This window comes from Notolabrus celidotus, chromosome 22, assembly GCF_009762535.1.
Source record: "Notolabrus celidotus isolate fNotCel1 chromosome 22, fNotCel1.pri, whole genome shotgun sequence".
Lineage (NCBI taxonomy): Eukaryota > Metazoa > Chordata > Actinopteri > Labriformes > Labridae > Notolabrus > Notolabrus celidotus.
This window is the reverse complement of record NC_048293.1, coordinates 17,786,935-17,801,443: the sequence shown is the minus strand read 5'-3', so window position 1 is coordinate 17,801,443 and position 14,509 is coordinate 17,786,935. Positions and strand designations below refer to the sequence as shown.

Below are 14,509 nucleotides of genomic sequence, written 5' to 3'. Positions count from 1 at the left end.
GAAGAGAAGATAAGGCCAAACAAAAGGAAAAAACTGTGTATGATAAGATTTGCAAGTTCTGGCACTCACATTCAAAGAACGGGACTTACTTTAAGTTTGGTTAGCGTGTGCATATCTGCAATGAAGTCCAGTAGTTCACTTATATATTGTCTCATGCACTCCATGGCTGCTGTTGTGCACTGTGGGGAACGAAAACAGTTTATCCTTTAGGAGGATTCACGGCAGGGTTTAATTTTGCCTCCTACTGTTTTATGAGGCTAATTCTAATAAGATCCACACACACATCGACTAAAGCCTTACCCCCGGCAGTGTGAAGATCATGTGCTTCTGGATGATGGTAGATTCTGCTAGCCGTGTACCAATATCTGCACAAACAAACTGAAGCATTCCAGAGCAGGTTTAAGCATTTTATTCATGGTGAGTTATTGTGATTTCAAACAAAAGAGGGCATTATTACCTGGACTAGCAGTAACAAGTTTGTGTCAGGCAGAGGAGACTTGAACTTGAGAGCCTGCAGAAGCTCTAGCACTACAATGCGGGACATGTAGAACTTATCTCTCTCCTGGATGCAAAAAGGAGAAAGAGAGTGGAGTAAATGTACTGATGCAGCAAGACTGCCTTTTTCTATTATCACTCTTCCTTACTCATGCTGCGAGGGGAGCACAAACTCTGTAGTCTGAATAGAGGGGGAAGGACAGGCTGCGAAAGGGGAGGGAGGGGATGCAGGGAGACAGAGAATAGACAGAGAATGGTGAGGAGGCTGAGGAGTAGATTTAGGCCAGTCCAGATCTCTCCTCCCTGAGTCCCAGGCAGCTCAGATGAGGCTGTCAGGCTGCCTTCTCCCTCCCTGAGGACAGGCTGCTCTCTTTGTTCATCCCTTCTACACAAAGCCCAGCTGCCTGTTTACAAACCACACTGTCATCTTCTGGCTTTTACTTTGCCTCTCTCTTTTTCTCTATGCAGTCATGTTTGCTTATGTTAGGTGCAGGCACATGCTCATAGGCTCTTACAGAACCCAAAGCTGCTTCCCACTTTTCTCACAGTGTGGCTTGTTAAAGCGCATACCTGTACGCAGCCCTCTCATAATTAAAACTTAATGGAGCATGTCCGTTTGGTAAATAACAAATCATAGTCTGTCCCTAAGCTGGAGGGCCGAGCTAATAGTGAGGTGCAGCTGTGACAAATGGTGCATGGTGTGACAAACTTTAGCAGGACTAGGAAACCTGACTTTGTGTCCTTAAAAACCTGACCTCCAAGCACAAAACAATCCTCCCTGTGCTGCCCTCACCTCTCCATAAAACAACTGCACAGGACAGGGTCCAAAAGCAATAGCTCATGGTGACTCCATTTTTTGAAAAGCGGATATTATACGGTGAGGAATTAAGAAGGGTGAAGAAAATCAATACTGCAGGAGACATAAAGCATGCAGCGTTGACAGTGGTGGAGGACCGAGGATCCATCTGGCCCCAACAGCGCAGACAGGCCCGGCTCCATCTCTGTCTGAGACATCCACTCAGAAACACACCATACATCCTCTGCCCCTAGCACACCAACTAATCATGTTAATCAATACTGGCTGATTGCCTACTTAATCATCTGTGACACGTGGTCACATTTCTGGCCGACTGGAGACTCGGGAAGTGGGTTCAGCACAGAAAGAGTGATGAGCGAGAGGCCTGGGAACAGGAGCTTTTTAAACGCAGCAGATTAGTTTAAAAGGTTTAACTCTTTCAAGGCGGCATAAATACTGGATGTCAGCACATGTTTTTCTTCTGCAAATGGGAACGAAGTTGTTTAAACAGGCTTAACCGTACCTTGTTGAAGGCTTTGTAACACAGTCCACAGAGTTCTACGAGGTAGGAGAGACTGAACGTGCCATACTGGATGACAAAGCTCAGCAGCTTGGAGAACGGCTCCAGGAGGCTCTGGAGGATGAAGAGAGTGGAGGAAAAGTTAGAGATAAGAGGACAGAATTTGGACTACAAGCTTGTGAAGTTGCTTTAGGCTTACTCTGGTTGCATTCGTGGTTGGGATTTTCAGCAAACAAATGATAATCCTCAAGCTGGAATCCATTGGGCACTAATGACACAAACAGATTCAATAACAGAAACAGTTGAAAAATGGCAATGCTGGAAATTATCACATGGTGCATACCCATATTCCTGGACCTGGTGTTTTAAATTAGATTATAGTACATTAATCTGACCTTCAAGGTAAAAAGCGTCAGAGTCAAATCAATTACATTTTTGAGAGTCCGTCCTATTGAACCCGACAAGGACACTGCAAGATGCTTTTTCCTCAGGCCATAATCACATTAAACCATATCAGAGCATGACTAAGTGATGGGAAGATTCGATATCTACCTTTAGAGGAAGCACAGAGGGCAGCTTTGTGAGGAAGGTCTGGAACTGGTTGCAGATGGTCGTCCACAGGTTGCTCGGAGAGTCCATGGGGAGAGCCTCCATGAAGGTGGCAATGTTTTCCAGGCAGTGCAGCATAGTGCCCCCTGCTGGCAGACTTTTCTTGTTGTTTAAACCCTGGAGGGCACAGAGGCATGAAACCACAACAGGGTTATATAATGGCATTCTATAAGCGAAGATATTTCCATTTAACTGATCATTCAGTCCTGATCAATCACAACGCTCGCAATGAACGCCGAGGATTTAGGACACTGAAGCAGAGATGATTGCTTATGAGCTCATGCATCATCAGGGTCTTATATGTGCTGTTTGTTTAGCTTAACAGCAACAATAAAGTGGCACAGTGGTGCAGAGTGAGGCAGGTTTTCTTCAATGCTCGAGTGATTTGTTGTTTTAAAAGGGCTTATGGTGTGCTTGAAGCAGGAGCAAGGGATGCTTTTGGTTTGACATGAGCTCCTCCTGCTGGTGAAACGACTCAACACAGCTACATGAGAAAGAATCTCACCTCGAGAAGCATGTTGAGGGCAGCCACAGAGCTCAGCTCATTAAAATCTATCAGGGACAATGCAAGAGTTCGCAGAAAGCTTCCATCTGTGAAAAAGCAAGAAAGACATTAAAGGTTAAAGTAAACGAAAGTCAAGTGAAAGCAATTTAACAGAACTGTGCCACCCCAGTCATAAATGCTTGGACACGCCCCTGCCTTTGTTTTATGATAAATAAGAAGCGGTATTTAATGCAGCTACTTTAGGTTATAGAAAATAAAATGTAGCTCAATAAGGTCAAGACAGAGAGACATAAGCAGCTGAGGTGTGCTGTGATAATCTATAGACAGAGTGTGGGTACATTTGAAGTATTTTTCAGCTTTACTATGAGCGGACCTTTGATGTTACTCTGGAAGAGCTGGGGTAAGATGCCATTAGGGGCCAGCTGGTGAAACACACAGCGGAGGAACTGCTTGGCTACACCTGCTACATTCCCTGGGATCAACATACTGCAAAAAAAAACACATCAGAGGTAAAATTGGAGAGTTAGACAGGTTGTCATACTTCACATCTATTATTAAACTCATCTATAAGCTGAGTGAACATCTGAGAAGTGACGGCTTTTATGTCTCATACCTCTCAGCTTGTCCAGAAAAATTGGCACTGGATGCCAACCTGAAAGAAGTTAAAGCAGCGGATTAGGACTCAAGGGGATGAATTATGCATGCACTCTAAGGGTGAGTTATGAAACTTCATTTGATGGTGAAGTGCTTTGTGGATGTGGACTGCTGCTGGAGAGGCTGTACCTGCCCACAGACTGCATGATGTCGAGGAGCATCGGAGCGGCCAAATCAGGGCTGAGGTGGATGAACATGGAGAGGACGACTATCGCAAGGCTGAGAGTCTCCTCATCATATTCCTCCAGTACGGCAGCACAGTCACGACACCTGGGACATCACAAAGGAACAAGACAGGACACTTAAAGCATCAAGCTGAAAGACTTTTCTTTTTGCTTAAGACTGAAAGCCGTGGACTGATAAATTCCTTCACCTGTCAGACATGGTGGTCGGCTGCTCATCAATGAACTCCTCAGGGGCAGGGACAAACATGCTGACCGTGCTTGGTGCGGAGAGCAGGCTGGTCTTTGTGGGGCCTGCAAATGGAGATTATTAGGGTTGAAATAAAAGAAGAGTATGCTGTATGCTGGAGTAAAAAGGTCAATGAGAAAAAATATGATGGTGTTGTTTTTGGAAAAGAGGACAAATGTGCCTTGACACTCAAAATCTCACAATTTTTTAAAGCTGTTTATGAAACAGAAATAAAAGCAACACCTCTGTATGACCTACAAAAACAAACAAGACAATCAGAAACAAAACTGACTTTTTCTCTGAAGTAGTTTATAAAGCTTTTAACCGGTGCCACAAGGTGGGTGTCGGACGAGATGATTTAGAACCAAGCAGCAACCTCCGGTCTAAAAATATGAGTCCAATGCAGAAGTGCTAAAAACTGCAGTTCATCGCGGATCATCTTGAGGCTGGCTCCAGAAACCACATACACACCATTTCAAAAAAGCCGACCTTTACAGCAGAAATAAACATGTTTACAGCCTGGCACAAAAGACGAGTGTAGTCTGGATAGCTCATTTCTCGATCGGCACACACTGTAGGGGGGGTGAATTTTTTAATTACGTGGTAATTTCAAAGATATTGAGATTACTAGTCTTCCAATGAGAGGCACAGCCGACTTGATTGACAGGAGGGAACACTGTAGCTGTTGGCTAGGAGGCTCAAAGCCCGCCTTTTTACGTCACAATCGCTCGACAGCAGTAATATGGCTACCGCCGACGATTGGCCTCAAAACAGCGCTTCAGAAACAGATGGGTGACGTCACGGATACTACGTCCATTATTTATACAGTCTATGGTTAGAAAAAATCAACACATTCTGCAACAAATATTCTTGAGTGATACATTTGACTCTTAAATGAAAGAAAGATGAGATTGTTTGGGTAAGTTAACTCAACCTACACAAGTAAAGGATGACATCATCAGAGAGCTGGGACATATCATTTTGTCCACAGGGGGCGCCAGAAACAACACAAACCAAAACGTCCTCACAGCAGCTTTGAAGCGACTAATGATGATTCATCACATAGTTTGAATATGTGTACACTTTGCTTACATCAGAGTTTACTTCTTTTAACTAATCAGCGTTGCTTCATTTTAATCTCTTTGTTTAACTTTTGTGTTCTTTCATGAGTCACAGCAGTGTGTCTGTAGTTCTCCTCAGGGACTCATTATGGGATAGAGAAAAAGTACAAAGTGACTGACCAGTGTCCCAGGTGCTGATGTTGTGCGGCGCACTGGACTGATGCTCCAGCTGTCTCTTCATTAGCTGACTCATGGTCAGAGCTCCCAGAGAGCCTCGCTTCACCTGACGGTACTGAGCTGGAGACACAGTGAACGACACAGAGGTTTAAGTATCTGCTGAGACTGTTTCAACACCAGAAGTGTGTGTGGTGACATCGAATAAGTGAAACACTCCTAACCAGATTTAACCAATCAAAAAGAGAAATGATAAATATAGTAATCCAGAGTAAAACTAATTATAAGGAACATTTTGATGCTTTTTTTAACACTTCAGTAATAATTCAACTGGCTTTGCTTTTATTTTTATTATGTGATTTTATGGCATGACTCTTTATTAATATTGAGTATCCACTTGTGATATATGAGAAAGCATACAAATAAAAAAAAGATAAATTATAAGGCCCTTAAAAATAAGCCACAACAGTCAGATTGATTGATATTAATAAGGAGACTTGAAAAGGACTGGATTTGGATCGTACTTGATACCGAAGAGCGGTGGCTTGTTTCAGGAATAGCAGCTTCGAGCGTTGGGGCCGAGGCAGATTCTCGTGGCTTTTCCAATGTAGAAAGAACTTTGTGATCTGCAAGGCAATATGGGTGAATAATGGGCGGGGCATCGCCATCACATTATATGATGTTATATGTTAATTAAAAACACTGCATAAGTAGAGTAGAGCATAGAGTTGTTTTTCTACTACCTTGGGATTGTGAGAGTGTATTTATGATATAGTTATGAGGCGCTTATGTTTAGTTTAGTCACTTTTGTATTGCTTTTCTTCTTCTTTGATGTTAACTCAAACTACATGCTTTAACAGCTTCTGATGTGTACTGAAGAACTTGTGCTAAGAAGTAAGTGTCAAAAAAAAAGAGCTAACACTTTGAAACAGAACTAAATGCAGCTGGAGCGGTTTGCAAAAGATCTGAGGCAGCTTGCTCTATATTCTAAAGCTTAGATGTGCATACTCATGTACCTCCTTTACTACTTGTCTTTTTCCATTACCAAATATTTGGGTGCATTTTTTCAAGCATGCAAGGCTGCCATTGGTCTCCATGCTAATCGAACTGACAATGTATCAGCGGGCTTTGATGGAGTTTTGGTGATCCAAAAAATGTTGCAATGTAAGTGTGTGAATTGAAAAGAGTGTGCTTCATAAAATCACAGTGATATTGTTATTACTGAATATACTATCAATAATAAAACTGCTTTTATTGCATGTTTTCAAAATAAGATGCTGTACAATCTGACTCACAGACAAGGTGAATAAAAGAGAACTAAAGACAAAGTTGAAGAGGTTATTTTCTATTTTCGTCCGAAGTCACTTCTCACTGTGACGCTAATTAAAGAATATTTTTATCTCTTTCAAAAGTTGATCACCTTGCTTTTGTTTGATTTCACTCAACTCAACAACCCTCAACTCTTTGACATCCCCTGAGAAGATCGTCTGAAATAAATAACTCAGACTGACTTTTAATACCCATCCTTCTTCCTCACCTGCCTCTGCGGTCTGCTCTCCTCCCAGCTTGTCGAACATATTGAACGTGATGTCCAGATATTCCCTCTGGATGGCACTTACAGCTATCTTCCTCTGCTTCCGCTGTCGGGGTACAATCTGGATTTTGAACTCTGCCTCATCGTTGTCCTCTCCTCCGTCGTTGTCAGGTTTTGGTTCACTGTCCACTTCGTCTCCCATGTCGTCATCCTCTTCATCATCCCCATAATCTTCGTCTTCGTCGTTGCTGGTGCTCTTGCTTTTCTCCGGCGATGAGAGAGGCTCTGCATTGTCTTCCGGGATGTCCAAGAAGATTGTCCTACCAGAGGGAGACATCCCAAGTCCCATCCCGGTTCTTACCTCTTCAGGGGTCAACGGCATATCATCCAGAGAGGTGTAAGGGACATGCGGGGTCTTTCTCAGAAGGTCTCTCTTCTGCTTCAGGGTCATGGGGCTTTCATGGCAAACATTTTCTGCACGGTCAGGAAGATCTAGAGATGTGCTTGGAGTCACACGGTTGGACCTTTTCCCCTCTGAGCTGGGATGTTCTGGGGTCTTTTTGCCACTGGAACAGTCCTCTATGCTCACCTGAACCACAGGAGACAGCCGCAGAGTGTTGCTGCTTGCAGGAGAAGCAGACACCTTTGGACTCCCATTGAATTTGGAAGCGATGAGGGTGTTCAAATCAAACTCCTCGTCACTCTCTACGATTCTTAGAGGAGGCAGCGGTTCAAACACCAAGGAGTCGCTGTCAGACATGGAGAGCAGGGAATGTTTTTCTGGGATGGAGGTGCAGTCAGAGGAGAGGTCAATCAGGTCCTGGTCTTCTTTCCCTTGAGCAGATCCTTCCAGTGAACCCTGGTCCAGCTTGTCCTCAAAGGTCTCCATGCAGCTCAAACGGACCTCCGGGATGACAGGTTTGGAAATGTCAGAATGTCCACCTCGAGAGCCTCGACGATCCACAGCATCGATGCCCTCCACACGAATAGAAGAGCAATCAAAGGATCCTTTTCCATGACGCCTGCTGCGAGACGTGGCCGAAGAGGGGGGCAGCACTACAGGAGGCGCCTGCAGGTCACAGCGGTCGATGCAGGATTTACGTCGATGTTCATCCAGATTGAAGAGGATGGAGTCTGTGTTGGAAATGTCCAGAGATTTCTGCTTGTGCATGGCCTGTAGCCGCTTCTTCCTGGTGCTCTCCTCCCTCACACAGTGCAGGATGCTGTCCTGAAGAGCGCTGGCTTCCCTGTACTCTGACAGCTCAATTTCACCTGATACACAGAGGAAAAATGAGACCTTATCAACAAGCCTTCTGCAACCCTCGAAAAGTGTACTGCTGAAAAAACAACACTGAATCGATGTGATGTTATACTGCACTTCAGTTTGAAAGCCTCTGCAGCTTACTTTTCTTGGCATTCAGCTCCACCGGCTGGTACTTCACAGACTTGCTGCCACCGATCCTCTTCAGACGAGCGAAGAAGGTCTGTGACTCCTTGTTAGCGGCTCCAGTCGGCGTGTCATGGACGTCTGACTCATCGAATACACTGTCCTCTTCTAAGATGGAGAAGGAATCAACATCAGCACTGAATTCAAGAGGCAAAGTGATGTACTATAGAAGAGACATTCATTGAGAAGAGTGGCATTTTCTCTTATCTTTTCTCTTCTCTTATCTATCTATCTTCTCATCACTTGTCATCATGGAAGAAGGAATTCAACTTAAACTCAAAATATTAGAAGTCATACTCTCTTTCATTACATTCCTTTCCTAACTTCATTCTTCCGGGTCCTTTACCTTTTTCTTTCTCACTGTAGCGACTCATGTTGGAGTTGTCGCTGTATAGCGGTCCGGCTGTAGCGTGAGGACGACAACTGTGATACTGAGCATTCAGTGTGTTGATGGTGATGTGGATCAGATGGAGGACCACTTTACTGCCGTCCATGTCTCTGTAAGGGTACTGAAGTGCATGGAGAATATAAAGATATGTCATACAACTAACAATCCCTTTGTAGTTTATGCAGACCATAAAATAAAAAAATTGTCACAGCAAGATTCAAAAACCCCTTAGAGCAGGAGCAACACGTTATCTTAAAGGACTGAATGATTATTGATACATGCAATGAAATACTACTGACACAAAGTAAGACAAAGAGCACCTTATAGAGGATAACCAGCAGAGCTTTGAGCCACATCTGTCTGATGTGTGGCTTCAAGGCCCACAGAGAGCATCGAGGCGGCTGCTGGAAGTAGTGTCTCAGCTGTGGACATGTGCAGTACTTCAACACTTGAACCACCAGGGGGAGCAGCTGCTTCCCTAAACTGATATTGTAGTCCATCACCTGAGAGAAAAAAAAAGATTTATGAGCATTTATTTCATAATGTTCCTTTCAGATGCCAAAAAAAGAAATAGTAGGTTATATTTCAGTCACTTGTGCGATGCCAGCGATGAAGCCGTTGAAGCAGGTGGAGGTGCGCATCTTCTGAGGTGCAATCATGAAACAGCCCTCCTGTTGGTCGTAACCCAGCAGCACGTACAGGTGACGCTTCACCGTGTTGAAAGCCTTGGCACTGCCGATGTCGGCCTCAGCGCTGCTCTGATCCTTAGCCATGAATTTCATGAGCACCATGATGAGCTGGTGGACCGTCTGATGGTCGATGCCGGCATCCTCGGGGAGCAGGTCTCTTATGATTGTGTCGTCCTCAGGTGACGGGGTCTGGCCTGCAAGAGGGGCTGAAGCGTCAGGGTTAGAGTGCGGGAGGAAACGTGCTGCAGACAGAGGAAGAGATGCAGAGAGGATGGGGTGCAGGAGCAGGGGGGGTGGGGGCAGACAACACAGAGGTGGAGGGAGTCAACTTGTCCACTTCTCTGTAAGGAGAGGTGGAGGCATCAGCATGCAATACACACACATCAGTGTAACATGGTCGTGGAAAATGAGGAAAAAAGATAAGATAAGCTGCTAACTTTTAACAGTGATGTCGCTGTTTCCGATGACAAAATCAGAGTAAGTCTGAGGCAGGATGACAAAATGACTGCTGCTTTTTCATACTTTACATTAGTTTACTGATAATCAGACTGTATTTTCCTTCAATGTAGTGTGATATTGATTATGAAGATAATATTGTATGGTTCAGACTTAAGTGGTTATTTACCTGGCAGGACTTTCTCTATCATATCTCCCAGTGTCGGGGCAGAGTGCTCTTGCCTCGTAAGCCTTAAAGCTAAAAACCACATATGAAGAACAAAATTTTAAAGAATGCACAGAGGAGGCAGGACAGGACATGGGTTTGAGCCTCAATCTCATCCAATACGTGCACAAACAAACATACACATAAAAAAAACCTCAACTAAACATTCTGAAAACAGTATTCAATCAAATTATTATCAAGAATAAGCACAATCTAACCAATCATAAACACAACATAGCTACATAATGTTTAAAAGCAAACCTTAGTAGCAAACAAAATACGTGTTTAGACATTCAAGTGAAGTAAATGCTTGGCACGCACAGGTAAGGAGAGAAACATTGGGATAATGAGACAGGACTAGAGTCAAATAGTATTTGCAAATCAAAGATGTTTGGTTTAATCTACAGAGGATGAAATGTGCAGAGATCACAACATAAACACGATGCAGACAGAGTCAGGTGCTTTTAAACCAGTGATAAACCAAAGACTTATTTGTATTTGCAAACACTGTTGGACCACAGACTGAGTGAAAGTGACACAGGCTCAGATTTAAACTCATAGACAGATGCACTGACTGATCTTTGCTACTCACGGAGTCGGTTGCTCAGTGACTCTGGGAGTGAAAATGCTCTTTTCGACTCTGTCGGAGCTCCCTTCAAACTGTCACGGAGGGAACGCACGCTCTTCTGTCGATTCCTGGCAAAACGGGCCCTTCGGATCTTCCACATCGCTGCATCACTGAGGTTGGCTACATTGGTTCGCACTGCTGTGATGGCTGTTGAAAGAAAGAGTTCAAATTTAACCGGGGCACTTTAGGGATGTAATGTTTCTCTTCCTTGAACACATGCAAGTGTGAAAGGTGTAAATGGGGACATAGTAGTGATGTACTTGTAGGGAAAGGGAACTCCTTGTTGCAGTCCAGGTGCAGCTGAGCCTCCAGAGATAATGTTTCAAAGCGGTTGACAAAGAACTCCCAGCTCAGCGCAGGGATGTCTTTCTTCAGGGAGTGCAGCAGGAGGAGTTTGCTGAGGATTATGGGACGATCCCTCACTACGGTGTCAAACTGGAAGTCCAGGCAGAGGCACAAACCCTGGACGAAAAAACATACAACACGAAAAACAACAATGTTTTAACGATGTTGCAATTTTTTTGTGTGTGAAGAGAAGAGATTTCATGCCGTTTGATTGACTGGGTGTGGCAGTGACTAGCTCACCTGCAGGGCCGGTCTCTTGATGGTGTCCAGCAGCAGTCTGGCCCGGGTGGCCACAGCTGGGTTAACATCCTCCACTGAAGCCAAGAAGCAGCAGAAAGCGTGGGCAAGGGAATATTTCAGCAGGTGGTTTTTTGTCACTGCACCGATGTCCAGGAACCGGCACAGCACCGCTACCTTTTCCACTGAGAGTTTATAAGAACGTCCAGGGTTAAAGGTGAAATCAGCAGCAGCACAGACAGATTATACAACAAGAGATGGAAAATAAACTGTAAAGTGAATAATCTGGATTAAAATGTATAAAAGAGACAATTTTATAAAGGGAGGGGAAGAAAAGCAATTCTCAATATTCATCTCTTTGAGAGTGATTAAAAATACACAGTTTCTATATTACAATGCTTTACAGGGAGTGCAGAAAACAGCATTCACAGACACACTGCTTCCAACACAATATCCCACACTTATCAAAATAAGAATGCTCTCAGTCATTTCAGAAAAAAAGACACTTCCAGTTATTGTTGGCTTTATTTACAAGGATTAAAATCTAAAATTAGATGCTTTATTCTGAAATCCATAAACTCTCACCCACTCTGTGCTTATGAAAGCACCCAGCATTGACCACTAGGTGTCAGTGTGGGAGTATGGAGATGATCAAGAGCAACATCATAATGCCTGTTGGCTACATGTGATGTTTCAATGCATTTATTTGTTATTTGAGAAGCAGATGCTTACAGTTATTATGGTTATCTGTTAATACACTGCTAATAAGAGAGGGTAATAGCCTTATTAAAGCTTAGTCATGATATAACCTACAGATGTATCATCTTACTATGAAGAATAACTGATGACTGTGTATCAGCATGCAACATATGCTACCACTTTAACACCTTTACTGTGTGTTTGAGTCTCATGCCCATTCAGTTGTCCCCCCCTGCCCTTTATTATCTACACATCTAGTCCTCTGCCTCCGTCTCAAGGTCATTCGGCTCCTCTCTGCCAATCACGTGGCGAGAAAAACCTGATTAATCCCACAATTCCTCTTTTTCCGCCTGTTTGAGCCACATTGTAACCATGGCAACAGAAGGGGGAGATGAGGAAAGGCGTTGGTTTGGAAAGCATATTTTATCAGCAGACTGGAGGTCTCTGTTTAATGGTTCATTCAAACACAATGACAGACATTTCACCTTCAAAACGCATCATTAAGACACGAATACAATTCTTTAAGAGGTCTGTTTCTGTGAATGATGTTGTAAGCTGTTCAGGATCATCGTATGAGATCAGATGTACACTATAAGCTATCTCTTACCTGCTTCAAATCGTATCTTCCAGTCTTTGCTGTTGAAGTTTGTGTTGATGAGGTTCCAAAAGATGTCCGCTCCATGGGACAGAGAGAGAGCGTGCAGAAGCTGAGGCACAGCCAGAGAGGCAAGCTGACAGAATTCTGACTTCAGCATGGACCACAGACTGAAACACAAACACTGATTACTCACACAAACAAAACCAGACACATTTTCTGTTAAATACCAACATTTTACAAGAAACTTTATTTGAAAAAAAAACAGCAAATAGAAACCTTGGTATTAGCATCTTTTCCTGGACATAGGCCAGAAACTGTGGGTGATCCTTGCGAGCGAGATACAAACACTCTCCATGAAGACAGAGGATCTTCAGACAGTTCAACATGTTGAACAAGATGTCCGGCTCCTCAAACTTGGACATTTCCTGGATACAGAGGAGATGTGTGACCAACAAGTCAGATCAGTCACAGAATGTTCTTTAATCTCAAACTTTTAAAATTGTGTGATTAAGAAGAGGTACCTGCAGGATGGTGTAGATGAGCCTCAGAGACACAGGGAGCTGCTGGTAGGAGAACTTTTTATCTGAGTTGTTCTTCAGGGCTGGAATAAAGGAGAGTGTTGTATTACGACTCATCTGTAGATGTGAAGCTTGAATGTGAAGACAGTTTGCTGAGATTGGTGTAAAATGATTTTCAGGAGTGAAACTCTTTTTTTTCATTTTAAAATTGTTTTTACCTTAGTTTATGTTAAGCAAACAAAATATAAAGTACAAGTTACAGAGAGATACAGTCCCTGCAAGGGATTTATTATTTTTCTTTCAGAGAGAGGCAGGCTAGCTGTTCTCCTGTTTCCAGTTTTAATGTTAAGTTAAGCTAGCTGGTGTAAAGGCTTAATGTTTAGCCCAGTTAACCCTCCTATTATCCTTGGGGTCAAATGGACCCCATTCAATGTTTAACATCTCTAAAATAATGATTAAAATAATTTTTTTGGCTTCATATTTCATGACTTTTCCTGACTTAATGGGGACAACTGGGAATGTTCTAATTTCCAGGAAAAAATGTATGCATCGGTGTTCCTAGGGGTCAATTTGACCTCACGCTGTTTTAGCTGTATAAAACAAAAAATATCAACATTTTACACACATTTGTTTTGGATTATATTGAGGTCACTATAACATGAGGTTTCTGGAGGTTTAAATTTATGGGGTCAAACTGACCCCAAGGATAAAAGATGTTAGTACATTTGAGGGTAACAGGAGGGTTAAAAGGTATCATATTGTCTCATTTTATGTCACCCAGAAATCAAATAAGCATACTGCCCAAAATGTCGGACTTTACCTTTACATAAACTACAACCATCAGCAGATGATAAAGCTTAAAGCTTAGCTAAACAAAGTTAGCATGCTTTCCAAAAATGTTGAGCTAATCCTTTAAATATGTAGTAACACCCAGTGACTGGCAAGTTTAGCTAAGTGTTACCCTCAGCTAAAACAAGTAAGCATAATTCTGTAAACATTAAAGTATTCATACAGTGCGAACAAATATTTTTTGAGAGGCTAGCTCAGAGGCTACAGTCCCCACCACACTGGTCATGTGATTGACTTCCAGTCCCCACATGATTTAGTGCATGTCATTCCCCCCCCTCTCTCTCTCCCCACATTTCCTGTTTCTCTCTCAAGCTGTCCTATCCAGTAAAAGCAGAAAGCCCATTTTGCACAGAACTGATACACACGTGCATCATCAGGTGATTGGTTGCTGGGGTTGTCATTGGTTGCTGGGGTGGGGGCAACACTTGGGTTATCTCCTTCCTCACTCCCATTCTCCGTCCCAAGAGAAAAATCTGTCAGTGGGAAGAGCAAGGTTTCCTCCAAACTATCCGTAGGCTCCTGTAGAGAAAACAAACAAGCCTCCTTAAACATTTCATACATACATCATTTATGGCATTGGTATGATTTACAAGATATTTAAAAGCCATGTTTTTGTGGAATCAATAAATGTATAATCCACTAGATTTATATTTAATCTCAATCACAACATTATTTTATCCAGTGTTATGAT

General features: G+C 43.1%; 1 protein-coding gene across 4 annotated transcripts in view; it reads right to left on the bottom strand.

The window, feature by feature from the left end:
* Positions 1 to 14,509, bottom strand: part of LOC117806729 (protein unc-79 homolog) — a 37,819-nt gene that overhangs the window by 2,825 nt on the left and 20,485 nt on the right. The window contains exons 20-45 of one of the 4 annotated variants that reach the window (XM_034675764.1): positions 14,184 to 14,337; positions 12,973 to 13,052; positions 12,728 to 12,876; positions 12,461 to 12,618; positions 11,158 to 11,339; positions 10,833 to 11,034; positions 10,537 to 10,719; positions 9,909 to 9,977; positions 9,188 to 9,477; positions 8,915 to 9,097; positions 8,553 to 8,715; positions 8,165 to 8,314; positions 6,763 to 8,031; positions 5,750 to 5,851; positions 5,232 to 5,348; positions 3,953 to 4,055; positions 3,709 to 3,849; positions 3,539 to 3,577; positions 3,299 to 3,411; positions 2,926 to 3,011; positions 2,364 to 2,537; positions 2,011 to 2,079; positions 1,815 to 1,925; positions 458 to 562; positions 301 to 378; positions 90 to 179 (exon numbers count right to left, since the gene is read on the bottom strand). In XM_034675764.1, the coding sequence (XP_034531655.1) occupies positions 90 to 179; positions 301 to 378; positions 458 to 562; positions 1,815 to 1,925; positions 2,011 to 2,079; positions 2,364 to 2,537; positions 2,926 to 3,011; positions 3,299 to 3,411; positions 3,539 to 3,577; positions 3,709 to 3,849; positions 3,953 to 4,055; positions 5,232 to 5,348; positions 5,750 to 5,851; positions 6,763 to 8,031; positions 8,165 to 8,314; positions 8,553 to 8,715; positions 8,915 to 9,097; positions 9,188 to 9,477; positions 9,909 to 9,977; positions 10,537 to 10,719; positions 10,833 to 11,034; positions 11,158 to 11,339; positions 12,461 to 12,618; positions 12,728 to 12,876; positions 12,973 to 13,052; positions 14,184 to 14,337 (4,560 nt within the window). Of the gene's footprint in view, positions 1 to 89; positions 180 to 300; positions 379 to 457; positions 563 to 1,814; positions 1,926 to 2,010; positions 2,080 to 2,363; positions 2,538 to 2,925; positions 3,012 to 3,298; positions 3,412 to 3,538; positions 3,578 to 3,708; positions 3,850 to 3,952; positions 4,056 to 5,231; positions 5,349 to 5,749; positions 5,852 to 6,762; positions 8,032 to 8,164; positions 8,315 to 8,552; positions 8,716 to 8,914; positions 9,098 to 9,187; positions 9,526 to 9,908; positions 9,978 to 10,536; positions 10,720 to 10,832; positions 11,035 to 11,157; positions 11,340 to 12,460; positions 12,619 to 12,727; positions 12,877 to 12,972; positions 13,053 to 14,183; positions 14,338 to 14,509 lie in introns of all 4 variants that reach the window. The other 3 variants (XM_034675763.1, XM_034675765.1, XM_034675766.1) reach the window with 3 other exon arrangements.